This window comes from Cnephaeus nilssonii (genome assembly GCF_951640355.1).
Source record: "Cnephaeus nilssonii genome assembly, chromosome: 18".
Lineage (NCBI taxonomy): Eukaryota > Metazoa > Chordata > Mammalia > Chiroptera > Vespertilionidae > Cnephaeus > Cnephaeus nilssonii.
In genome coordinates, this window is record NC_137089.1 from 22,841,089 (window position 1) to 22,868,561 (window position 27,473).

General features: G+C 37.1%; 1 protein-coding gene across 5 annotated transcripts in view; it reads right to left on the minus strand.

Annotated features, from left to right (window-relative positions):
• Positions 1-2,056: 2,056 nt before the first annotated feature.
• Positions 2,057-27,473, minus strand: part of TRPS1 (transcriptional repressor GATA binding 1) — a 235,116-nt gene continuing 209,699 nt past the window's right edge. For all 5 annotated transcript variants that reach the window (XM_079796028.1, XM_079796025.1, XM_079796027.1 and 2 more), the window contains 2 exons: positions 11,484-11,606; positions 2,057-8,527 (listed from right to left, as the gene is read on the minus strand). In XM_079796028.1, the coding sequence (XP_079652154.1) occupies positions 7,466-8,527; positions 11,484-11,606 (1,185 nt within the window). In that variant the 3' untranslated portion in view covers positions 2,057-7,465. The remainder of the gene's footprint in view (positions 8,528-11,483; positions 11,607-27,473) is intronic.

The following is a 27,473-nucleotide window of genomic DNA, read 5'->3' on the forward strand; positions in this document are numbered from 1 at the left end:
ACTGAACATTAACTTTTGCAACTTTTAATAGTTTTTGAGATATTTTTTGTTCATACCAGTGTGTTAAAAAAATAAAAACTTGCCCTAGCTGGTTTTGCTCAGTGGATAGAGCGCTGGCCTGTGGACTGAAGGGTCCCGGGTTCAATTCTGGTCAAGGGCACATGCCCAGGTTGTGGGATCATTCCCAGTAGGGGGCGTGCAGGATGAGTCTCTCTCATCATTGATGTTTCTATCTCTCTCTCCCCCTTCCTCTCTGAAATACAAAAAAATATATATTAAAAAAAGAAAAAAAAACCTGTACTTGGGGTTACAAAGATGGAGAACAACAGTACAAAGTAATGAGCAGTATGCTAAAAACAAAAACAAAAAACACACGCACAAAAAACGGGCTTATTTCTCTCTACAAATGTTTTTCGTCTGAAGCAGATTTGGCTCCAAAAGAATCAGGCAGGTGCTGTGGCCACAGTGCTTTTGGACTTTCTGGCAGAGCTGGAGGCACACTGGGACCCGAGACAAAACCCAGAGGAACCACAGCTAACCTCAGCCCTTTGCCCAATTTCCTCCCTGCCAGTTACCAGAGTTCACTATTGTTCAAGCTCCAGGGGTCACACTCTTGCCAGTCTATGGGTGGAATTTACTCTTAACAAGTGTTTTGTTTGGCTTGCAGTATTTTTTTTTAAGGCAGACACTGACATTGGAAATTAGATTCCATATAAAATTCCCTTTGTCCAGTTTTTCTTGAAAACTGAAAATCTGGGAACACAAGTCAGCTTGGCAATAGCCTTGGAGCCAAGGGAAGGCTACCTTTCCACAGCCCTCCAGCTCCCGAAGTCTCCACCCAGCTGGCTTCACCCACACAGGCCCCAGGCCTGCTCCTTTGTTCAACTGAGTTTCCGAATCCTGCTCTACCAGCAGAGCTGGGAGGCTGAAAGGTGAGGGAGGGGTGACAGGGCAGACTCACTCTTCTCTCCCCGCCAACCATGGTAAATAGCCATTGGCCACAGATGCCTCCTTCAATGGGATTCTGAGAGTCCTGGGTGGGAACAACGTTTATTCAACTTTATCTGGAAAGTGGTCCCTGCTACAAGAATCACATATTCTGTGTAAGGGGGGAAAATCACATTAAGTGGTATTACCATACTCTTATCTCTAGAATGTTGCCTCCAGCATTTAAACAAGCTTATTACCATATGGAAGCCCCTCAAAGCCTCCACTCTGCTGTTTTCAAAACAAGGGAGAGGAGAAAGAGCTAGAAAAAAGAAATACAAGACTTGTTAATTTAGGTTCACAAAAATGAGAAGTGGATATTGTGCAAGGAGGGTAGATACTAATTAATTTGAAATTTTAAAAACATATATTCTGAAGCAACGAGTTATTTATATATGTTATGTACTGAACTTTTTGTGATTTTCTACTGCCTAAAAACACTTGGGTGAGTCTTCTCAGATCCTTTCCTACCTGGATTTCTTCTGCCTCTTCCCTCTTTCAAAATCACCTTTCAGGAAACCTCTGATTCATTTCATTTTAAGCAAACAAACAAGGCATAAACTCCTTGAAATGACTTATCAGGATCTTTACATCATATTCATATGGGTCTATTGAATTGAATCGAGGTTAAACTTCAATAGCTGGAGTTTTTACATATTGTAACGATCATTGCCCAATACTCAACACTCAATACTTGATACTCAATAAATGTTTTTGAAATAAGCACAAGTTTTATTGTTACTCTTCCTAAAAAAACCTAGTATATATTTTTTTACACAAAATCTATCAATAAGAGATTGATTGGTGATAGGAGAAAGCAAAGAAAAACAAAACAAGTTGAGAGAATCCAGGCTTTTTTTCAATCTTAGTCATATTTCTTAAGTGGTGGTTTGATTTCACCACCTCAATTCATCAGAGCCTGTCTATATATTACAATGGTGTGTATTTCCTATTGCTACATAGATGAAAAGGAATCCACATAAACCATACCAACACCATTATGTATAACTGGTGGTAAAACTTTATTATTCAAGTTTAGATGTAACAGACATCTTTGCTGCCTGAAGATTGTTTGCATAAGAAATACACCAAGAACATGTTTGTGAGTAGAAATGAACATGCACTATGAAAACAAAATTAAATAAAACAAAAAAAAAATTCCATGTGTTGTAAGAACAGAACTATTATAGCCAACATTCTAATATTCAAATCAGGACTACAAATTGAATTTATTCTTAGCAACATGAAATCATTCCATAAGAAAGACATTTTCTGCTGGTGAATATTGCTGTAAGTTAATTTTACATTGGCATTTTGAGATGTTTCCCATCCCCCCTCCCCCCCAAGTTATCCATGTTGTCAAATTGTCCACCCGAAGGAATTTGGCATTTCTTATTGTGATATCTGCCTTGGTAGCCATTAAAAAAGCTATTGTTTTATCAGCCTTGTAATAGTTTTGCCTCTTCATAGCCAACACTATAGGCTGTCTAGTTATGGTATTTACAGCTCATCTCTAACACAAATGACCCCAACCTTTCCTGGCCCTTGGGAACTGAGAGTTTAAATAAGCCCCTTGGCCATATAATACTTGGCACTCCCATGGTGCCTTTCAACCAAGGATCTCAAAGTGCTTTACAAACAAGTACTACATTACCATTATTATTATTATTAATATTATTATTAATATATATATTTTTTCCATTTTACAGGTGAGGAACCTGAGGCACAAAAAGAAAAAGTGATTTGCTGCAGGTCATATAATGAAGAGAAAACCAGGGGTAAAATCAGAATACAGTTTTGGGACTTGAAGGACCGTTTTCTCTGGTGAGTAACATTTCCATGTAAAGTTACTCTTGCTCTTCTCTGGTGCAGGATGGAGTGAAGCTTACAGCTCTACCTTTCCTTTCAAGAGAACAACACGTGAGCATACATTATCCAGTTTCTGTGTGTGGATCAAATGTTGAATTTCACATTTTCTTCATCCCTGACTTGACACGCTTCTGCCCTAGTATCTTCTGGAGGTCCTAATTACTGCAAATAACCATGGATACTTTCTAAACAATTGCACCGCTATCAGGAACACGTGAGTCCACTGTCTAGGAAACAGTAATTGGAAAACCAAAAGGAAGTGCTCTTCAAAGAAGCCATGCCTTCTGCCCTTGGCCAAGTCTTTCTTTGGGAAAAGAACACAGCCCTTCAAGGTCTTGATGCATGTCTTTCTATTCTCCTCTCAATGCACAGTTGCCTGCTGACAGAATTCCACCTACTGGTACCTACCTTTGGTTAGCATATTTAGTTTCATATTCGGTTTGAATTTCAGTTCCTCCGTTCTCTCCTGTGATCTAGGAGGGCAAGCTTTTTACCTACTTGTTCACCAAAGATGTCTTGCGTTTTCTGCCATGGCCCTCAACCTAAAGACAGGAAGCTGGGAGTTCAGGTAAACTTCAGGTGGAAGGCTGGCATGCAGCCCAGAAGCTGAAGACCAGCTTCTGGGCTCCATGCTTCCATGGATGGATGGCAGACATTCTCCCTCCAGAGCTGGGTTATTGTTCACTAACTACACAGGCACAGGCAGTCCAGAGGTCTCAAGACACATCACCCGGTGAAGTTCACAGCCACACAGCAGGAGGCTGATAATGATTTTAATAGCAGTATTGGTACTCTTCAATTTATTAAGAAAAACGTCTATCCTCAGGCATTTAAAAATATATATACATTTACTATTTTGGGAGCTGTATTTGCATTGGATCATAATAGATTATGTGCACATGTGCAACCATAATGTGCTACCACAGGCTTCAACAAAGAGCTGTTAATGATAATCACTTTTTTCTTCTTCTCATTAATATTACCTTAGAAAAGAATCACCATGCTTGTCTTCTAAAATCTACCTTTACTAAAAGAGAACAGTTTAGAACAAAACATCGCTATCTTCAAAGTTTATTTTTTCAAAAGAACATCTCAATATGTCACGTGGAAAGAAGGGCACACCCTTTCCCTTTTGAACTACAGAGTTAACATGTGAACGTTTAGAGCTCCATCCTTTTCTCATCACTTAGAGTCATGTAGTGTCTCGCAATCCACAACCTTGTGAGGTGGGCTGGGTCTTTATGATTTTTCAGTCCCCAACAACAACATGATTATATGGGTGAGGGGTGAAGGGAGAATGAGAATGTATGAGCTGGTCCTGGCCTAAAGTCTAATATAGACAAGGGATTTTAAAAGACTGATGGTGTTTAAATGACTTACAATTTTAGCTGGCCTATAGTTTTCATCAGAGTTTGGGAAGCCTTTTCCAAGAGGGGAAAATTCTTAAATCATCTTGAAAGTCCTCAAAAGAAATTAAGTACCTAAATAGCTCATTTAAAAGTCACAACTTAAGACAAAATGACATCTTAAAACCAAATGAAGTAAAAATAACAACCAATCATTTCTGTAATCTATTTTGAAAGATGGAAGGGTCACATAAATAAAAAAATAAGGGGTATTTTAGTGTCATGATAGATTTTCATCTTTTTAGAAAAGCTCAACCTCCTCTCCATTAAAATATGTAACACAACAAAAACAAAAATGAAAAAAAAATCAAGAATAAAGAAATAAGATCTAGCATGTCAATGCTATCCAAGAATATTCTACCCAAAGTGGATTGACCATAAATAGTCCAAGAATAGTGATATGTATTTTCCAATGCTAAACATTACTACCAACCTGTCTGAGGAAAAAGAAAATCACATGAAAATAAAAAGGCATACATGCCAAGAGTGAACAACCTATTTGTGTCTGACACTGAAGAAACTGCTGATGGAGTCGCTTTCCCCCAACAGTCATACCTGTATAATTGACCAACTCAACCAAACTTCTGGTGTTTTGCCGATTTGAGCAGTCCACATATAATGTTGCTTGAGGTTTGCCAGAGTGCACTTGGTTACCAGTCTTTTCATTAAGAAAACTAAATGCGGTGTTATTGTTTGGGAAATCTCTTTTTTAGGTCTTTGCTTGCCACCTCTCAAGTCTGCCTGTACATCTGAGATGCATTCATTGAATTCCTAAGGAAGATGAATTACATCATTTGGATGTCAGAGCTCCTCATTCCATCTCTTTATTTCAGTTTATGTGAATATTAGACCTACGCAATAGCTGAGATCAGAATAGAGCCCTTTAAAAATGAAACTGAAGCAGAAGGCTTAGTCCTGATTTCTTTCTTTCTGTGTCTCTCTGTCTCTCTTCTTTTTACATGAAAACGAAAATGCAAGAATGGATATGACAACACAACATCAGAAAGACATGTTTAACTTCATTCACTACAACAGTCACGAACTGGTTGAACTCAACCTGCCACCCAACTCTAAAAACCGAAGACCTGGCATTGAGAAAAAGAAACAAAACCCAAAACAAAACAGAACAAAACAAATACAAAGCAACTGCGAATTAATGTAAAAAACGGAGTGCAAATGCGACTACAAGAATGCAATAAAAACATCAGTGCTGCAGGTTCCAGCAGCACTCATCAAAATAATTTCTGAAATGTTTCATCTGAAACATAGACAAAGCAATAAAAAGAGGATATATGTTTATCATTTTAAGCATAACAATGTGAGTTAAGAGCTTAAAAATTAAAAAAAAAAGTACTTGGAATGAATAGTGCTACCCTTTTTTTTTTCTAAGTAGGCATAAAAATATTTTCATTTCCTTCTTGTTTTCCATACCATTATATCAAGAACTTTCATTTGTTTCATGTTACCGTTTACAATTTTAATGCGCACGCACATACATACACACACACACACACACAAAAAGATATCTACCGCAATAGAAATAGTTGCTTCATTACCTTGTTTGCTACATTTGCAAATGTAAACAGCTAGGCAGAGCCAGAACTGACTCTAATGCATGATGGAATATCTTTGTTGCATACGTACACTGTAGAAAATAATTATTCAATATGTCAGGCACCATTATTGAAATGTAATACATTAATATTTACTAGAAAAATAAGTTTTTTTTTTCCTATTTGTTCTCCCAACTTCTTTAATGAAATAAGTTAATCTGACAGTGCATCCAGTAGCTTGTAATATCTTCTACATCTCTGTGGCAAAAAATAAACTACTGGTTGGGACAATATAATGCAAATTATTAAAGTCAGTCCTTGTACATACATCCTTGTAGCAAGCATTGAGGCTCGACTAACAGCACCTTTAACCAATTATTTAATGTTCAGTTATTTAGCCCTATTTCCCTGAGCAGTTATGCTGAGGAGCTTTCCCTTCATGGATAGTTTTACAAAGCCTTAAGTATTAAAAGAAATATGAAGACATACTTCTAAGAATCCTATTTAATGCTACTTAACTAAACCTGTATACATCTAATGAAGGAATTGATTGGTACACACACCGTCAGTCTGTGGTAACGTAACCTTAGACGCTGCCTGACCACAAAGTTTGGAAATTATATTTAACCAAAAGAAAATAAATAAATACAGCAGGTTACCTTGTGGAGAAATACCATGTGTTCTAAACGAATTAAGCCCATGGTCTGAACTTTTGTATCCATCTAGTCTTTTGAAGTGAGGGGATCCCTTTAGTTATCATGTGCCAAGTGAGATTAGTGACCAAGAGGAGGCTCCAAAAACAAATCCACGCTGGTTCATCGCATACAAGAAAGAAGTATCTGGCTACAATAAAATTACTACATAAGCACTGAGGACACTGATTTTAAAAATGCATATATATTTGGACAAAATGAACCTAAATGGCAAACAAAAGGACTATTTTCAAAAGGAGTCTTTGAACACCTAAAGGACAAAAATATCAGAGAGGGTGTGCATGTGTATGTACAGGCAGGGCTGGCCAAAAGCATTGTGCCACCGGCTGTCACGTTCTTGCCGATTTCTCACCAAGCCTCACCACAGCTCACATTTCTAGGTCTAGTTCTGAAACATGGTCAATGAGAGGAGGCTGACCTAAGAGGGCGCCATTTTCCTTTCACAGCCTCAGAGATTAGATTTCTCCTCCCCTGCCTAGGATTTCATGATACTTCTAAATTTAGGCAACATTTTATGGGTTTTTGAATACATGGGCTAATGGCCAGCCCAACACTGCTTTAGACTCATGGTATGTAAACCCTTTCAAATTCTAGACAGCTTTGACCTCTTTCTTTACAAATCTAATAATTATAGTCTGGTGGTAACTTCTTATGGATCATTGCCACAGTACACATTCACCAAGATGATTTTGACCTACTAGGTTCTAGAACGTGACTATTTACCATCTTCCTTTTTTTCTCACTGACCATTAGTCTCACTTTTTAATCTTGGTAACCTACTCATCAAAAGAAAGAATCGTAAGAGAAGGGAATTTCATATTGGATAAGGCAGGCTCTATGAAGTATTTTTTTTAATAGGTCTTCATAAGACATTACAAGCTATTGAATTCCCATCAAGAAAACCTATTTCTATCGAATTGTGCTAAGTGCTAAGGTTTTACTCTTTAGGTTTTCCATTTTTTTCTGCTTGTGCATTGTTCCTATGCAGGCCTCTCTGGATATGAGTTGTGAAGTCATATTTGTCCGTGCAAAGATGCTGGCATATGCTGCACTGGAAAGGTCCACTGTCACCATGGCAACTCATATGCAAAGCATACATCACGTCATCCAGAAAGACAATGCCGCAGTGCACACATTTTGTTGACAGTTCATCTTGAGTACTTCTATCAACTTTCTCTGTTTTTACTACATTCAAGGGACCTTCATTTTTTACATTTGATGGTGCCTTCGTTTTCTCCTTGGAGGCACCGTTTGCAGTTGGCCCAGGTCTGGAATGCTTGATCGCCAAATCTAGAGGAATGTCATTGTCTGATCCAACAGCTGAAAAATGAGGAGGCAGATTGAAGGTGGGATAAGGCACATAGTTTTGGCAAGGATTTGGTAGGCCAGGCACATGACTCAAGTAGTGCGGATTCCCAGGAACGGAGAGCTTATATTTACTCCAGAACCGCAGCCAATCAGCTTCACTCTGGAAGTCATTATGTACAAAGGGGAGTCCAAAAAGGGGGTACTGGTACTTCTCGATAGGGCTGCCTGGTGGTGAGTAATTTGGGTGTTTTGCGGGTCTCATGTACTTTTCTATGGGGCTGCCTCTCTCAGAACTTCCTTTCCCTTCCGATACAGAGGAACTGTTTCCTGGGTCTCCAGTACTTTCCTGAGGACTTTTTATCTGAATGTGCAAAGGTTGCATCCTTTTGTGAATATCCAGAGATGGGCTGACCAGGACTGGCTGCTGAGCAGAATGGCTTTTAGTCAATGAACTCTGGGCTTCGTATTTACTCAGGCTCGGGAGTGGAATTTCTCTCTGGTGACTTTCCGTTAAATGATCTTCTGACCTCCTCTCTAAGGGGCTTCCGTTGACTTGCTCCTCACTGCCACCCCTCTGCTGTTTGTTGAGCTGCTCAGCCTGAAGTGCCTCTGGGTTAAGGCGCTTTCTTGTTCTTCTCCTAATAATCTGCTCACCGTTGTTTTGTTTAATGATGTTTAAAGGCCTGGGAGTCTGCAGAGAATGAACACACAATACATAAAAGGAAAACATAAAAAAAAACACACCACACATTAAAATGCATTAACAATTCCTCACAAATAGAAACCATGCTTAAGTTCAAAGCAAGGGATAGGCTTTATGTTACAGATTTACTAAATCTCCTCCTTTTGCCCTAAGCAGGACCACAGGAAGAAACCAAAGGGCCTTTTTTTTTTTTTAAGCCTCATTAAATCATGCCCATCTTTGCAGGGAGGAATGAAAACTTTCATCTACTTAAAAACAGCTTTCCAAACTCAATGGATTTTGGAATTGCATCATTGAGTGATAAAAGCATGTAGAAAGTTACTTGAAGCAATGTGATTTTTCTGAAATATTTCTCAACTTTTGAGTCATGCACTAAGATGTCAACATCGTAACATGGGCGATAGGTTTTGATAAAAATTGTGGAAAAGTTATGCATTGCCACAGTCTGAATTGTGTCCTCCCCCAACTTCATGTGTTGAATCTCGAACCACTAAGGTGACTGTGTCTGGGAAGTGTATGGTCTTCGGGAGTTAAATATGGTTAAGTGAGGACACAGTGAGAGAGAAAGTGGCTTTCTGCTCTCACCACAACCCCCATGCGGCACTTGGGTCTGACTCCCAACCTCCAGAACTGTGGGAAAATATATTTGTTGCTTAAATCATCCCATCTGTGGTGTTTTGTTATGGCAGCCAGAGCTGACTGATACATACATTCTTCTAAATAACTGCAAATGTGAATATAAAATATTAAGTATCAGAACACAAGGAAGGGTACTGGGTAATCAGAGCCATATCAGTGGGAGTTCTTTTCTTTTTTAACCTCTCACTTGTATTTCTGTCCCTTTAATAATATTTTATATTTAGTAGGGAAGATTGTACATATTGACAGGTGAAACATTTGTTTTATGTTGAAAATCCAAATTCATTTGTAGCCTTGGTTCAAATATCCAATCTCTCATTCCAACTTCACTACTTTGTACTTAAATCGAATGCTGAATTTTACAGAGCTTGAGTATTTTATTTGGCTTAAGCATTATATGATTGGTATTTAAGGATATGTTCAACAGGTATTTATATTTATGACTAAAATCCACAGATAAGACTATAATAACTTGTAGTAAGAGCTCTAACTTTGATTAATAAAAATCAAAAGAATAAATTTAATAAATTAATGCATATTTACAGATTAAAAATTGAGATGAACCTTTAATAGGCTAAAATCTGATTTTTATAAAAGCTTACTAAAATCAGGAACTAATTTCCACATAAAATACAAATCTATACAATAAGTAATTTGTGAATTATTCCTAGAAAAGATGAATCTTAATGCAAGAGAGTACCTTTTATACATTAAACAAAACATAAATATAAATCCTTTATGGAATATTTCTAGTGTTGTGAAGGTATTTTGAAGGGAAGAAAGATAACATACTTGTTACTGACAATTCAATTACTGGTTTCAGAATGAATATGACACATCCCTTAGATAAGCCATGTTCATTTATTTTGTTCAGAATTTCATATTTGTGTTATGAAAATATGCAGCATTTAATCTATGTTTTATAAAGAATCCTGAAATTTGCATTAATACCATTTTTAAACTTTTATTAAATGTGAGCATCACCTTTATGTATTTAAATTCATGGTTTTAAAAAACTCAAAACTAAAAACATCTCATCTCTGGAGAGATGAATATTAAAATAACTGTAAAAAGAAGGATTTAGTTTATATCACAGTTGTTAAATTATCATAAGCTGGAAGGCAGTAGCTTAATTAATTCCTGGCCTATGATTGGCCAGAGTTCAATGAAAATCATTAATGTCAGTACTCATTAAGTGGAAGCTTATTGCTGTGCTTAAATGGTAAAGGTTAAAAGAAAAGTAAGGTGGTGTGGTGTGCTGGTGGGAAAAACCTTTCTCTTAGCTTAAGGTTTTTACTTACAGCTTACCACGAATTAGTATTGTTGGCAGCATCCATTTTTTAAAGAGTGCTTGCAATGGTCCATTTATGAGGACGTGTTGTCTAAAACTGTATTCCCTGTGGCTGTAACCTATTCGTTGGCTGTGCTGAGAGCCACAGTAAAATGCCAAACACAGAGCAATAGACTTCTGTTTACTAAATAGAGAATTCAGATTTTTAAAGGCAGCTCTGGTCAGCAGATAAACTTTCTAAACTAAACTAAGAAATCCTTCAGGAAGTCCAATGCATATACAGATGGGAGAATTGGTAAGTTAAAATTTTATTATAGGATTCTAACTAAAGTTTGGGAAGACATTACTGGCAGTACTCCAGGAAGCCACAGAAAGCAGCCAGTTAGAGATCTGAAAACACAAAGCACCATCTGCACCTTACTCTACTCTGATGTGTGCTCTCTGGGCCCACAGATACCGCATCTAAATGTGCATCAAGTGGACTGCAGAGATTCATTCACCTGGCATTTTCGGGTTCTAGTTCAGAGCCGCTCTTCTCAATGTGCCCAACCTCCAGCCCCCAAAGCAGCCAAGATGACACTTGCAAATTCCAAAGGTAAGTTGGAAAATAAACACTCTTTCCCTGCACTCTCTTTTATGCTGGCCGTGGGAGAGTCCTCTTTAAAAAAGTAACCTGTCATGTATTTCTGAACTTTTAAGTAGGTTGTCTTTCTACCTAAATTAAGTTCACCAAATTATGATAACCATTAGTTCAAGTATCTGTTAGGTGAAATTCCAAGAAATCAATCCTTTTCCTTTTTTTGTATCCAAAGAAGCATAAGGTATTACTAACATCTCGAACGTATCTCCCCATAACATGTAAGGCCATTTCACCCTACATCACAAGTGCATTCCAAGGACTGTATTAAACTGCGGGGGGCGGGGAGAGGCCCTGCCAGCCAGGGAATGGTCCTCATCACACTACAGACCAGGCTGCTTTCTGAAGCTTTTCCTGACAGTCTACCAAGTCCTTACCGAGTGAAGCTTCTGGTAGAGGCCACACGCGTTGCATACATATCCGCCATTTGCATTCTTTCGCCAGAGAGAGGTCTTTGTGGTCAAGCAATTGGCACAAAAAACACCCGAGCCTCTACGCCTCTGAAACAGGAAAAAAAAACAACACACAAGGTCAGAGGTGAGTCACATGATCACTTGGAGTTAGACCAAATCAACCCAGGAGTTTTGTCTTCAGACTAGCAACAATGACAGTATAAAACCACACTGCCCATAATGAGGTCAGGTTCAATTGTGTTTAATAGGCACCACTGATTTTCATTATAATTAACCCTACAATGATGGATGAGGTGTGCGCAACACCAAAGGCTTTTCACAGAAACAGCTTTAACTTTTTGAACCTTGGGTTTTGTGCCATTAATGATGGCTCCTAGAGGCTGAACCTGAAAATATACCTTTGAAAAAAGTGTCAAAACAAGGAGTCAAAAGACAGAACACGGCAAGATGTGTAATAGACTTTGGAAAAGGAGGAGCACACGCCACCTGAGCTTTAAAATCCGGTCAAGCTTGGAATAAATGCACCGTGTAAACCATTTAAAAGTATATCTTTCTATATGCCGTTCATGTAACATGAGTTTAAGAGAATGTAAGACATTCATTTCAGGTCTTCGGTGTGTTAATGGTAAAGTCTGAAAGAGAACACCCTCTATTTCCCAAAGCTGAGAGAACCAGTAGGAACTTCAGGCAACTAGAAGTAGAGGATGCCTCATGAGAACCCTGATTGGGTACCTGCTTAAGCCAGACAACACAGTCCCATCAATGGCTATAGAATTATTTTATTGGACCCAGACTTGGAAATCACAAGCATTTCCGAACACAAATGGATGTTAGTGGGCTGAAGCCTGTAATCACCAGATTCAAAAATAATCTAAGGATACTTAAAAGTAGATAATTAGTATTGATTGTTCCATTCTTTCTATCAAGCAATGATTCCATTAAATGTCCCACTGAAACAAAAGTCAGGCTGTGTTTGGAGGCGCAAATACTAAGAGGCAGGAAATGGAATTCTTTTGCTGCAAAAAAAAAAAAAAAAAAAGGACAGCCTGACTTGCAGCTCGGCTCTCCTGTCTCTAGGAAGCAAAGCCTTTAATGATAAAATATGCACGGTAGATAAGGAGTGGAAAAAGTCTTGCTGCAACCCAATTTTCTTATAAATTTAAAATTAAGAGCAGTACAAGTCAAAATTTCAGGGATTCATAAAATTTAGGCAATTTATTTAACTTGAGTCCATACTGTAGACGAGTGGTATCTCTGCCAAGAAAATACAATGGTTATAATTGTACTCTGATACATTTCAAATGGAAAGCTTTCTGCAGACATAATTTTGGCTTCAAGACTGGAACACTTTCTTGGCATTGAAAGGGCATTTGATTCATCGGGTGTTTCACAATGTATCACTAAAAAGACCTGGTGAGCAGCCAGTTCCCTATAGGGTAATTTTTCCATCCAGATGCAAGTGCTATCAGAGGCCCTCGTCAGCTAAACTAATTATGATCTTGCAATTGCTGATGCCTGCTCACTCTACCATTCGACATCCTCCATTAATCATCAATACAAGGAAAATGAATGAAACGTAAAGAAATGAGGGCCGGTAAGCTGCGCAGCTATAAAAATCTGAAATGAGAGCAATAATTTAACAAGATTGGGGAATGTTTTTAGTGAGCACAAAGTCAGGCGAACAATTGCCCTTTTCAACCAAGAACACGATTTCATTAGTGTAGCAGGTTGTGCTACTTTGGGTGATGTAATAAAAGCTAGATTTTTCACAAAGATAATCTCATCCTCCCTTTCCCCTTCCCTCCCCAAGTGGGGACCAGGAATGCATTGCAAGTTTCTAAATCTCAGTAAGAGCCACAGCAAACACTAGGTGTCAGTCCACTAGTCCCAGTAGCGACCTACTGTAAAAGTAGAGAATGCTGCTTCCTGAAAAAAAAAAAATCAATGAACTATTAGAGGTTGTATTTTTTAAACACTCTGGGGCCCCCTTTATCTGAAGTAACTTGGGGAGCCTAGTTAGGTTATAATTGTGAAATTTCCCTGGGGCCATGCTGTTTTTTTCCTAGATCTAAATACTAACATGTTTGGCAAATAAACACCAACTTGATTCACATAAAGGCGAAGTAAATGTCCATTTGGAAACTAACCCACATCTATGGCAGAGGCTCAAATTTGAATGTGTAACCAACCATTCACTCCAGCCTGCTTTTCTTTCCTTCTGCCCTGGGTGCTTGACACAGCTTGCCAAAGTGGGTGTAATCCTGGTTCCAGAGAGCGTTTCAATCCTTGCCCAATTTTGTGCTTAATTCTCTTGCAAAGAAAATGCCCTTCATTAGTTAGAGAGAAAATCCTGAAATTATAGCTCTGGTTTCCACAGGCATAGGTTGCTTTAAGCAGCACTTATGCTCCAGTAAAGGCTGGTATGTTTTAGGTAAACCGTATATCTTAATGTAAATACTCCAAGGGAACTCTGAATTCATTTTCTCAGTGTCAGTGTGGCCGGGAGGTAGATCATCAGATTTAGGAGTCAGACTAAGCATGTATTCAAGACATGCTTCTGCATTTTGCCGGGTGCAACTTTTGGGCAAGTTACTTAATCTCTCAATGCTTAAATCTCCCCCTCCCCCCTTTTTAAAGTATGAACTACTGAGAATATTGAATATTAACGTGGGCTAATAGATGCAATTAAAGCAGTGCCAGGGATGTAGTAAATGCTCGGTAAGTTAGCCATTCGTCAAGGGGATTCAACTGTATTTCTTTTGTGAGAAAAACATATATTTGGTTAGTTGGTTTTATCTCCTGAATCTACTTATTAAACATTTTATATATGCCTAATACATATAGCTGGATATTATCAAGTGGATTTCGTTTGTGTCAATCTTATCAAGTCTGAGAATGGAAAGTTGAGTCAGAGTGAAATATCTAGGTGTTCACACCTAGAATTCGAGAGGAGCGTGCCTGTGTGGGGGTAGAGAGTGGGAGGTAGGTGAGAAATGTTTCACCCATTAAGTTACTGCCCGTCGAAACAAATTTGTCACTTTGGTAGGCACTGCAAGCAGCAGAGACGCAGGGAGAAGTGAATAATGCCCTCAGCTGTGACCACAGGATCACAGAACTGTGCCACACCTCTCTACACGGCAGCAGAGATGAGAGCCCTGTGCATAGTGTAAGCTGGCTGCGCACAGGAAGGCATCTCTTTCGAAGTTACCAACATCCTTAGCCCAGTCGAGGGGAGAAAAGCAGTCGGTTGGCAAAGGAAGGCAGGACAGAAGTTTCCCGGCTCTGCTTCTTAAAACCAAGCCTGACCTTGTTAGGGCCCTAAGACCTTATTTCACTCATAGATTATCGTGCACGACAGAGCTTTAAGATACTTCTCCTTCTCCTTTCCACTGTGTTTGTAAAGGACAGAGATCATGTCTCCTCACAGTCATCAAATACTCTAAAATAGTTAGTACCTAGGACAGTGCTCTGTCTCATGCAGTTGAACACTAAGGAAGGTGAAGATAATCTCTCCAGGTGTTATTTTTATCCTTAGGAGATACTCCTATTTTTGGAGGGGGGAGTTTAAAAAAGTAATATCCCTTTGAAATGGATCCCCCTCATATGGCTAAATTTATGTCCAGGAGGGCAGAGATGGCTAATGATGTAGGAAAAAAAAAAAATCATGAGGGTCACTTTTCCAATCGTACATCCCACACTTATTTTTGAGAAACAGGTGAAGCGGGTACTTGCTAGGTCCTGAGGATACCAGGTCAGGTACAAAGACACTCCAACTCTCCTTTGCAAACATCATTCTAGCCACACGTTGCTGAAGGTTCTATATGTGCATGTTTAAACACTACCACAAGTGCTTGTCCTTTTCCTACAAGCCGATCACTAATAGTTTGTAAAGCCATGACCTCGCGGTGGAGGGAGGTGAATCACATCATATGAATAGAAACACTTCTGGGAGGGGACATGACAGGAGTAGGTAGCTGAGGCACAGCGGAGAGGCATGCTTAGCCCGGTTCTTCCTCTCTTGAGGCCGAGGGAAAGTGCACGTGCACAGATCCAAAGCAACACGAACTCGCAGCGTCCTGTGCCTCTGGCCTGCTCTAATGTACCAGGGGGGGTCCACCCGGGTGAAGGAAGGTCGGCTGAAAACCCAAATCTATATGCAAGTCCCCTCAACTGAAGATTTCTACGGAGAAAAATTCCAGAATCGACAATTCGAGAAACTTTTTTTTTTTTTTTAATTTGAAGTTTTAATAGTGTGTCTACTAACTGTTAGGTCACGTTTTTGTTGCCTCCATGTTATTTCTGTTGGCTGGTTAATTTCCCGTGTGGACAGGAAGGACGGTGGTAGGAGTAGTTAATTGTAAGGGATTTGGAAGCCAGTCCAGTGTTTGGCCTAGCAAGTGCTTTTCAGTGATCATTACTGAGAAGTCTTCGGATCACTTGTTTCCCTTCCACATTTCAAACGTATTAGGACCGCAATACTGATTTTTACAACAGCAATAGGTGATGAATTTGGACAATCACCCATGCCAGGATTTGAAATAGAGAATGATGGGCACACCCGTCTTTTATTATAAAAACACTTTAAATCCAATATAACTTATTTCCCTGCTGTGAGTGCACCAAGAAGTATAATGACTAAATAACTGTCTTAAAAAATTTAATCTTTAGGTGCACAGCTACCCACTGTATGGTATCACTATTGTTAGGTTTTTTTTTTTCTCAAAGCTTCTGACTCAAGTTTTCTATTCAGGATCTCAAATTACTCATTTATGTGTCACTCTGGGTTGAGCTTTGGCACATGTGCTGGTAAAGCCAGGCATGACTTCAGAAAAAAAAGGAAAAATTTAGGTTTAGCTGTTTTTATTGCCTATTTTACTATTTGAAGATCAGTCAGAAACAAACATCTTAAGGTTTTCAAATTTCATTAAACAAAAAACTGATTTATTTTATTAATAAACAGTAAATTTGATTATTCATTCAAGTGGCTTAACATTTAGAGCCATGAATGTTCATCTCCAAAATATTAAACGTCTCCATTGGTGAAGGAATTTTGCAGAAATGATCCTTTAAAATAATTTTCTATGAGTAGGACCCATACTGAAACCATGTAATCACATAATAAGCCTTGATAGGCAGATTATTTACTCACATTTTTATGGTTTTATATCTTAGCCGTTTAAAATTCAATCAGTTTGAAATCTGATATGTATGCTGTTAATCTGGATGTACATCAAATACTTTAACTCTTTAGATAACTTCTGTGTTCATTTGATTGTATCAAGAATCCTTTGTGAACTTCATTTTATAGAAACACACATGGCCATGATAGAACCTTCAGGAATAATTTTGCAGTAATAAAACAGCAGCAGTAACTGTAATTCAGTTCAGTTCTGGGAATAGTTATTGGATGTCCACCATGTGCCTGGCACTGTGCTAGAAGCTGGGGTTACAGTGATGTATACAACAGACAAGGTCTGTTCTCAGAGTTTCCAGTAGAATCAGCTAAAAACACACTAAGTGTGAAGTTAACATGATATAAACTGAGATTGTTCACGAAGATTGACGGTTTAATTCATGTAAATTATATGGAAACTTTTCTAAAGACACCAAAGTATTTCTTATGAATAAATCTCATTTAAAGGTTGAATGTTTTATCTAATAATCAAAAGGCTCACTCTCTGTGCTCCTTTATAAATATGGGAAATAAGCAAATTATTTGGGAAACAAGTTGTCACTTGCTTAGTCCCATCAGTATTCATGTCCTGTCAATAATAATGCTTTGTTAACAAAAGAGTTGATATAGTTAAATAATGTGTTAATTACTATCATGTATATAGTAACCATTCAATAACTGTTGAGTAAAGGATGACTATTATTTTAGTCATTATCACTATTATTCACCACTAAAAAACAGAGAAGGCTATATCCATCTCCCAGTTCTCCCAATATATAGTTAATCAGCTACTGACTACATATCAGTAGACCCTAAAGAATACATAGAAAGTAGCATTAAAAACACTTAAAAATAGATGGTGGCTTGAAATGAACACCTTTAAATTAATAGAATTTTTATCAGAAGCACAGACTGGCCAATATTTTAGCAAGATTCGGGGGAAGAACTCTGCCAGCAGGAAACAATAGTTTCCAATATCTTGGCTGGCTTTGGTTCTAAATAAAATTGCGAAGAATCCATTGAAATGGGCAAGTGTCTGCCTGCCTTGAAACAGCCCTCTTTGCCCTCAGATTTCTTGCCAGACAACTAAAGAGACTCTACAAGGTTCAGCCAAGCACCGATCTTATAATCACCTACCTCAGAGTTTGGAAACAAAACCTGTTTATCTTGATTATTAATTTCACTTCCTCAACACATCAACAATGATAATGGAGACCAGTGTAAACAAAACTGACATCCCTGGCTAGGAGCAATGGAACAACTTCTGTTTCAGGACACGAGGCAATGCACGCTCCAGTAATCATACCTTGTACCCAGGTACCAATGTGCCTAAGACTTATTCCACTGACGCATCAGCACACAAGCGTTGCCCAATAGATCAGGAAATGCTAGCGTGCAAAACACATTATTAGCTCCATTTCTTCTGAGATGTAATTGGTGACTCTTGGGAGTGGGACACCAGAAAAATCAAGATTTCGCAGTTATCCTACACTTCACATTATTCATATGGATTCTTCAAATCTGCAGAACTTAGAGAAATTTATCACAAAGATAAAGAACCCATTACAGGTCTAAAGGGTCACATCTCCGTTCTTTTGATTTACCCCCATATATTTGGTAACAAGCAAACCAAACATACAATGCCACACAAAAATTCCAGAACAGACAAGACTAGAAAAACACAGATCTTTGGAGTTCTAATCCACGCTGTTTCTGAAATAATGTTCTGCCTTTACAGCGATACATATGTGGACAGCTAAAAATATGGCTCAAAATTTATGTCTACACTGTCTTTTTTTTTTTCTCATTACACGTGAAAGTCATTATTGTCGAAAGAACTACTCAAGTCTCTTACTGAATCCGTTTCTGCCACCATGGATCCATTTTCACCTTCAGCTATAACAATGGTTGGAAAGTTGCTCTACAGGGACTTTCTTTTATGCCAGTGCCAAAACCTGACACTAAAAAGGAAAGAAAAAAGCCTTTTGGAAGCATAGTTAAACAATTTTAGTACCTCTTAAGTAAACTTCAGCATGGGAATACAAGATTTGATTCTGTTCTAATAAATTTATTGCACATTTTATTTAAACAATGTATTTAGAGAAAACATTTATTATGGGAATTCTTCTCATTATAAGAAATAAACATCTTGGTAATAAAATAGAGAGACTTGTTCTAGAAAAAAACCTAAAGTCCAAAGGGCTTAGCTTCTAAACACTTCATTAAAAATAACTGTATTTGTCTTCTTAATTAAGGGTTGCCTTTATAATAGATAATAATGATGATGGTTATTTTGAAAGAAACAGAAAATACCAAATAAGCAGTAATTCTTTTCATATCAGTTAACAGATAATAACAGGTCCATGAAACGTAACCATCCTCAAGGTATTAACATATACACCAATGATTTCTTTACATATACACCAATGGATCCTAACATTCTTGGGAATCATAACATCTTTTGATAAAATTTATGACACTCTTCCAGGAAAAAAAAATATTTTTCAAGTAACTTCAGGCTGTTCAAAAGAATGTCCTTCACAAAATGTATCCAAAGATTTTGCATGGCTGTGAGTGCCCCTGGATCCCAAAGTTAAGAACCCCTTACATATATTATCCTACTTTAGATTCAAAGTGAATTATTAGATATTACTGTCCCACTTAGGTTGATGAGGTAAAACACTGAGAATGATTCTCTGACTTACCTAGTATCAAAAAGATAGCCTAGTCTCTAAGTCTAGGCAAAAACACAGGACTATAGTCTAAACACCATTTATGAATCAATGGTCTGGTATAATTTTCATGTTTGACTACTTTTTGTTTCTTTTTAACAATCACCAACATACATCTAATATTTATCAAGTAGTTATTATGTGTAGGGAAATATACTTATAGGCTTAGTTTCATTATCTGACATCTTCAAAATGATCCTAAGAGACAGGTATTATCATTATCATAATTATTATCATTATTACCCCCACTTTACAGGTGAGAAACCCGAGGCCTAGAAACATTTTTCAATTGCTAACCAGTAGGGCTAAGATGCAAAACCCCGGCCCCTCTCTGGTAGAACCACAGTTCGAAACCACGTTTCAGACTCTATTACTAAAGAGGCAATTGGGGAATTTTAACCAAAAATATTTCACCATTACATGACTTTGAAGGACCCTTATCTCTTCAAGCCACCCTACAACAGCTGATCAAAATTATGCAAGTTCTGAGGTACCAGAAAGAAATGACTCATCCTTGATCAGATATGGCAACGATCTGTTTTGAGGTTGACTGATACAGTCATAGCCAGAGGAACACAGCGTTTGGCTGATGGAGAGGTAGTGGTGGGGAAGGGAGTGGGTGCAGGACACATGTTTTGATCCATCCATCTCAAGAAAGAAAAAAAAGGTATGTGCAATAACCCTCTGCCGAAAAGCAGAAATTAGTGACGCCATTGACTTAGCCCCTACTAATGCCAGTTGCGGGGGAGGGCAGCTGTGAGCTAGGGCCTCAGGCTTTTGTATTCGCCTTGGCCAAACATGGGGCAGGAAAAGGGGCGCTGGGGTTTTGACAAGTTCTATTAAGCACATAGGTTCAGGTAACAATTTACTAAGTTTACTTTACTTATTTGTATGTTCCCTGACAGAGACCTCTTGCAATGTGTGATATCAATATTCTTCAAGGCAAAATATTGCCAATCTCAAAGATAAGGTATTTTACCCAAATCCTCAGATTGGGATATTGTGAATATATTTTCCCTAAAACATTTCCCCCCATTATTATATATAAAATATATATGTTACTCATCTACTTATGTTGTTGACTTGGACATTTTTCATGTGAGATATAATTTCCATTTCATTATGTAACAGCAAAGACCAAAATATTCTTCGCTCTAAACACTTCTTACAAGTTGAGAGGATGCAGTACAGATTGGATGGGGAAGCACAGCATGTAGTCTGCTCGGCAGAAAGATGGTAATTGCAGCTTTTTTCCCACTTAAACAACAACAATGAAAAACCATATGGAAATACAGGGTTAATGATACTGAAGTTCAAAAGACTTAAGAATCATGTTAAGCGACTGCAAAGGTATCAACAAGTGACCCTGATACCAAAGACACAGTTCACACTGAACACTTGTCAAGACTATATCGGGAACACTTCTCATAGCATATCACCTCCTATGACTATACATGGGGGCGGGGGTGGGGGAACCCTGAGGGAAATGAACTTGAATTTCATTTAATTTTTTAATCTATAAAAAAATTCTCTTAAAATGTTATCTCATTTTTATTCAACTTTGTATTTCCTTTAAGGCACATAAAATCGTAGGTATTTAAATACACCTTTCCAACAGTCAAAATAAGTGCCTAGTAGTTATGTCATTGTTTAAATGGAAGAAGTGTCTTTAAATAAGAACTCAGTGTGTGCTGTAAGGTAAAAGCCAAACACGGGGAGATAATTTCATTACAGAGGTACTGTGAAGACAGGAAAATCTCGGCTGATCTTTAAAGTTTTTAATAACGTTATTTCAAAAAGACAACTTGGACTTATGAATTTCCTGAACGATAATGATGCAATTTTGTAATAACCGAAATCTTTCATGGGAACACGGCTTCTTCAATCGCTCTCACAGTCAATTACACAGGAAAGGACTGTACTCGGCTGTCCCCCTGTCGCCCAGCCCCCTTCCAAAGAGCTCACGTACACGACTTCCTTTTCCATTACCAACTTGTCTGCAGTACCATCTGTAAAAACGAACTCATACCTTGTGCGGCCAGTGTCTGCTTCTGCACATCCATTAGTGGGACTGGCTGCAGCTGCTCAAGAAGAAAGCAATGATTGTCTTTCCTTCTATATATATGCACACATTCCCCTCCAGTGCCACCCTATCAGCAAGGCAATACATCGTCTGGGTAGGGAACTGCACTTAATAACCTTACTCCAGCCCAGTTTTCTGTGTGATCTGGAGTTTGTTAATCACACGGTATCACATACCAGCGCAAGAACTACCTCACCGCATCAAGCACTCCCGAGACGACCTCTCAGTCCTCCCCACCAAAAGGAACAGTTAAAATCATTTTGTTCCTTGATAATTTGTGCATTGAACAACAACAGCAACAAAAATCAGGAAACTATCCCTGAGGCCTGGCAGCAAGCACATCCCGAGATACAAAACTCCGAGATACAAAACTCCTGGTGAGTGGAATTTTATTTCATGAGAAGGGCTTTGAAAACATAATGCAGCAACTAACTTTTCTCACATTTATTTTCCCCTGCCTCATGGTTATGTTGTCTAGAGTCTAGACCAAGATTACTAAACTGTTCACAATTTCTGCAGAAGATGCAAATAGACTAAAACAAGAAGTTACCCCAAATTAATTAAGTGATTTGCCTAAAAGGAATAACATTTCTCCCTATTGTGAAGTAATATGAATTAAAAAAGCAAAATACCATCAATTACCAAGCTGTCAAAATAAAAACATTTTTTAAAAAGGTTCAAAGAGAAACAAATTTAAAACACACGAAAGAAAAAAGAGATCTTTCTAAAATGATTTCGTTATTTTCCTGTGCTATTCCACATTTACAAATTTCCCCAAATACAGGGTGTCCCCCAAAATGTACCAACTGTAACAGCTGATAGCTCAATTTGAAAATGAAATGTATTTTAATAAACACTGCCTTTATAATTATTCAAAGTGTGTACTAGTACATAATATCTTTGGGGAACACCATGAATATCAAAACCATTCTTCACAAGAGGTACTTTCTTGTCAGTGTGCAAGCTTAGCTTTAGAACATTAGAATGCCAATTCTGCCTTAGCTTTTCACTTACTACTGAATCATCCCTTAGCTCTGCTTTCTCAACATTTAGGTATGGGGTGGGGGATTGAGGGCTGGGTTACAATTACTTACATATGCAAGTCACTCCCAGAGAATCAGAGGCTTCTGAGGGAAGGGCCGATATTTTGAAAAAAATCTTTGTATCATCAGTGCATTGCATATAGTAGGCATTTAATGAATGACAAGTTACCTGAACTGACTGCTATCAAAGAGAGGATTCTGCTAATTTCAACAGAAAGACATTCTGTTAAAATGTGTGTCTGTATGTGGGTGTGTGTACACATACATACATACTATGATCGAAGGATTATACTTTAAGTGCAGCTTTATTCATAAAATATAAACGGCAGGCATTGTCACAGAAAAAAGGACTCAGATTGAAAACAGTTTCACTTTTGTGAAATGGAGAAGAAATCTAATCAATTCTGTACCATATTTAGACTCTATATTATATGACAGGAGAAAAAAGGAAAAGGCTTTGTTTGCTTGAGTTTCTGAGCAATTTGCAGAACTAGCAGAAGTGGCATATGTTGTGTACTTGTGTATGTATGTATATGTATACATACACAAACGAATCCATTGATATATTTCGGCACTAACAAAATGAATCCATTGAAATATTTCACCACTAACATGTTAGTGAGATTTCCCTAGTTGCTTTTATTTTCATTAAGGCAATATTATATTTTATAAGTTGGGTGTGTGTGTGCTAAAATACCAACAATGTTGTTAAAGGGAAAAAATATCCCATGTGTTTCCTGGATCACGGAGTATAACTATAGTCAACTACACGTACAAAAGACTGAAAAGAAACGACGCAATAAGAGAACCTAGAAGAGTATCCTATGTGACAGCCTAATAATTATTGCTTTTAATGGGTGGAAAATAAGACATAGACACCTTGTGGTTCATTTTTATTACTATGTTAGAATTCTTTCACTTTACATACACATCAATTAAATGTAAATGTAATTATGTACGGGCGACTTCTGAATGCCATGCTTGATGTGGATCAAGCATTTGATGCCGTTAAATGCTTAATTTCAGAAGATACTGAGTATCAATAGATATTAGATTTTAGAAGATATTGAATAACTGAATAAGCATTTGACATATATATAATTCAACATCTACAGCTACATATTTATGCACATATGCACACAACTTATGCAAAATACCCCATATTTATTTTATTTTTACAACATGAAAATAAGTATAGTGACCCTAAAACACTCACATATGTGATTATCTTAAAGAAAGTACATCATATCATTTATGCATATAAAACTATAAATATCGCTCTCCTATCACCTCTCTCTTGACTTCTCTCTCCTTTCTTTTCTATGTTCCAAAATACCTTTAAGTATGTCATTACCTGAACCAGTTTGGCAGCAAATTATTCACATTCATAAAATTCATGAGTTTATGAAAGAAACATAATTCTCATCCCAAAAGCTAAGCGAAAAAATTGGGGACTTAATCAGTGGCCATTAGATTTTTCCAACATAAAGGAATGCTTTGCAGGTCAACTTCCCTTACACTTACTACTCATTCTAGGTGCAGGTACTTTTCTTCCTTTCATATGGTGTGATCACATAGATTACATGCCTTATCATAAGCATGACAAAGGATGTTTAATTAGTAGATTACACAAGTCTTAGAAAGCTTTGCACAAGAATTAATTTTCAATGCTGGCTATAATTTATATCCATAAGCAATCATTTGTAATTTGACATTCTCTCTCTCTCTTTCTCTCTCTCTCTCTCTCTCTCTCTCTCTCTCTCTCTCTCTCTCTCTCTATATATATATATATATATATATATATATATATATATATATATAAATACATTCACATGCATGCAAATGTACATTTGAAAATATGTGCATATACATACCCATCTCCTTTTAAAAAAGAAAATGGCTTCAAGGTCCTCCAGTTTATAATTTAAAAAAATTCAAGGGTTAATAATCTTGTATTTTACATGTCTGCTTTTAAGAAATAGAAAGTTACACTTCTTCTCCATGTGAAAGCGTTATATCTAACTGGAAGATAAAATATCTCTGATGAAAAGGTAGATGTCAAAAGTGTAATGACATAATAGATGGATCAAACTTAAGAAACCAGCAGGTTGCATTTCATGAAGAATAAATAATTTAGGTATGATTAAAAACACATTTTCAGATATTACATGCCCTCAAAATTTGTGTACTCTGAAGGAAAAGGTAAGTGGCTAGATCTGGCTTGCCATCCTTCTTTTTCTAGCTATTTTCCAAGATTGTTTTTTCATTAACCACACACACACACACACACACACACACACACACACACACACACAGTTTCACAGTTTTTCCCTTTGGCAAAATAAAAATGGAAATAGCCATCTTCCTTTAAATTCATCCCAAATGAAGGCAATAATTCAAAAATAAACAGAATGGACTGATTGGTACCAGACTAAAATTCAAAGAAATTCACATTTACAAAAAAAAAAAATGTTAAAGTGTGCCCTAAACATAAAAGTCCTAACTTTAAAAAAAGAAGAAAATCGCCATTAGCAGAGATTTAGTTAATTAGTCCATCTAATTCGGGTCTTTTATGTTGTAGGTTTACAAATTTCAGAAAATGACCAAATTATTCCACTTACATCATTAAGTTGACCCCTTCCAGGATTTGACCCTCCTAATAGATTTATTTTATAAGATATGACATCTTGAACAGCTGTGCTATTCTTTCTTGAACTTGACTTTTTTTTTTAAAGCATGAAAATAGACTGATTTTACTAAGCATGGGTTTTCTTTGGTAACAGTGGGGGATGGGAGGGATCAGACATGAAAAAATAATGGGAGTTCCTATCTGAGGGAGTCATTTTGACATGCAGAGAACACTGAAGTATTACAAACATTTGTGACTGGTTAAATACATGATGTAGAAAGAATCTTGAAATACCACCATGCACTGAGTTCATTAATCTAAGGAGGTATGATTATTGAAAATGGAGAAGCAATTCCTTTGAATGTTCTGATCAAATCCCCACCACTGAGTGGATGCCACTGTATGCTCACTGCAGACTGCGGTGTGTTTAAAGTCTGGTTACTCAGGCTCCCTCCAGGTTTTTACTTTTTAAAACTAAATATAAATCAGGATTAAGTTAGACAATTTCAGGGAAATGTTTTTCTAAATTTCTTCCAGGGCAAAAAAAGATTTTTAGTCTATGCTAAAAATACCTCTAAATCTATTATATTTAATGTAGCAACTAAATAAGTATTAGATTTAACTGAACTACTGGTCTTACTCAGAATTATCTTCGTGATAAAAAGCAACACGAGATTTAGATGAAGTAGAAAGAGGGAATCACAAACGTTTAACAGTCATGGCTTCTACCCCTACTCCATTCTGAATCAAGTTTAAGCTTGTAGAGATAGTTACGCCAAGTGTTGTTTCTCTACGTTGGCTCTACATGGCATCTTGATTTAAAATTCAAGAAAGTACTTCAGACAAATAATAAATTGCAGCACAGTATTAAAGGCATACAAGGAAAGCTCTTCCTAAATTCAATTACACTGTTGATACATTAATTATCTGTTTATCTGATAGCTGCTTCTAATAGGTCGGCCATTGTCTAACACATCCCAAGTGCACTGTTCTTTTTTACAAGAGGTAAAGGCATTTGAGAGAAAAAAAATCAGACAACTCATCCCAGTGTCTCAGGGATAATTGTTACCTTTCTACTTTTCAACTTTAAAAGAAGACAGTGTCTATTTTGCTCAAGGCAGTTGTTTAAGGCTCCTGATGTCAGAATCTTTTCAACGTGCGTAGATTTAGGATTACTTAAAAGTGATTATTGCATAATTCTAATCTTTCTATTGCTGTTAATAATTAAGTATGTATAATGTCCATATACAACCTGGTAATTAACCCAGGAGCTATTCATTCCCACTCACCTTTGTCTGTATACACACACACAGATACGTTTTACATAGATGACTCTAAATGGTTTATTTTTAATATAAGAGAAAACTTTAGACAAATCTATGATGGGGAATATGATATTGGTATCCAGAGGTATAATAATATTATAAAATATTTGATCTTCTGTTATAATTCTGAAATTTATATCTCAAAACAAATTCTGAAAACAATATTCACTTACAAAAGAGGGACTTGTGGAAGATGACCCATTCTTTGACTTTATTTTACTGTGCAATATGCTAGTAAAGAATAATATGCTATTAAAGTATAAGTTGGTATAAGTTCTGGTCTGTTTATTTATAACCTTATTAGCAGAGAGGTTTTGCTTTAATAGTCTATCAAAATCATTTACATTAAACTATTGGCACACAGATACTATCTTTATGTTTAGTTTTTTAAAAATTGCCTTAATCACTTAATTAAGATCCATAGAATTTAAAGGATTATTTTGAAAATATATTTTTCAGTTCATAGTTTAAATGATTGGACATGTGTCTTTATTAGATGAATGTATAATTTTTAACTTGGCAATATTGGTATAATTTTCCATTAGAAATCTATTAATATTCATTTTTTTTGTCTGAGCCATGAACATTGGTTTCCTTTAGTGTACTTCTAAGTTGATTTAGATTTTCCCTAGCAACCAATGCACACTGTGTTCTCCACCCCTTTCTTTCTTTGAATGTTTATTACCTGGTGAAATCTTCTTGGCTTGCAAACGTAGCAGACAGGAAAGGAAGAAAACTTACAACCTGAATGCCTGATATTTAATCAATAAAGGAAGGACTTTCTCCTTTGGAATTCAGTGTTTGATAAACTTGGCCTCTTTTCCTCTGTTTGGATCCGAAATGAAAACTCTGCTTCCCACAAACTCAAAAAGCTCAAGACACCACAGCACACTGAAGAGCAAAATAAACACGCTCTTATTCACTTATTGAGTACAGATTACTCATCTATCATTTTCAATACAATTACTA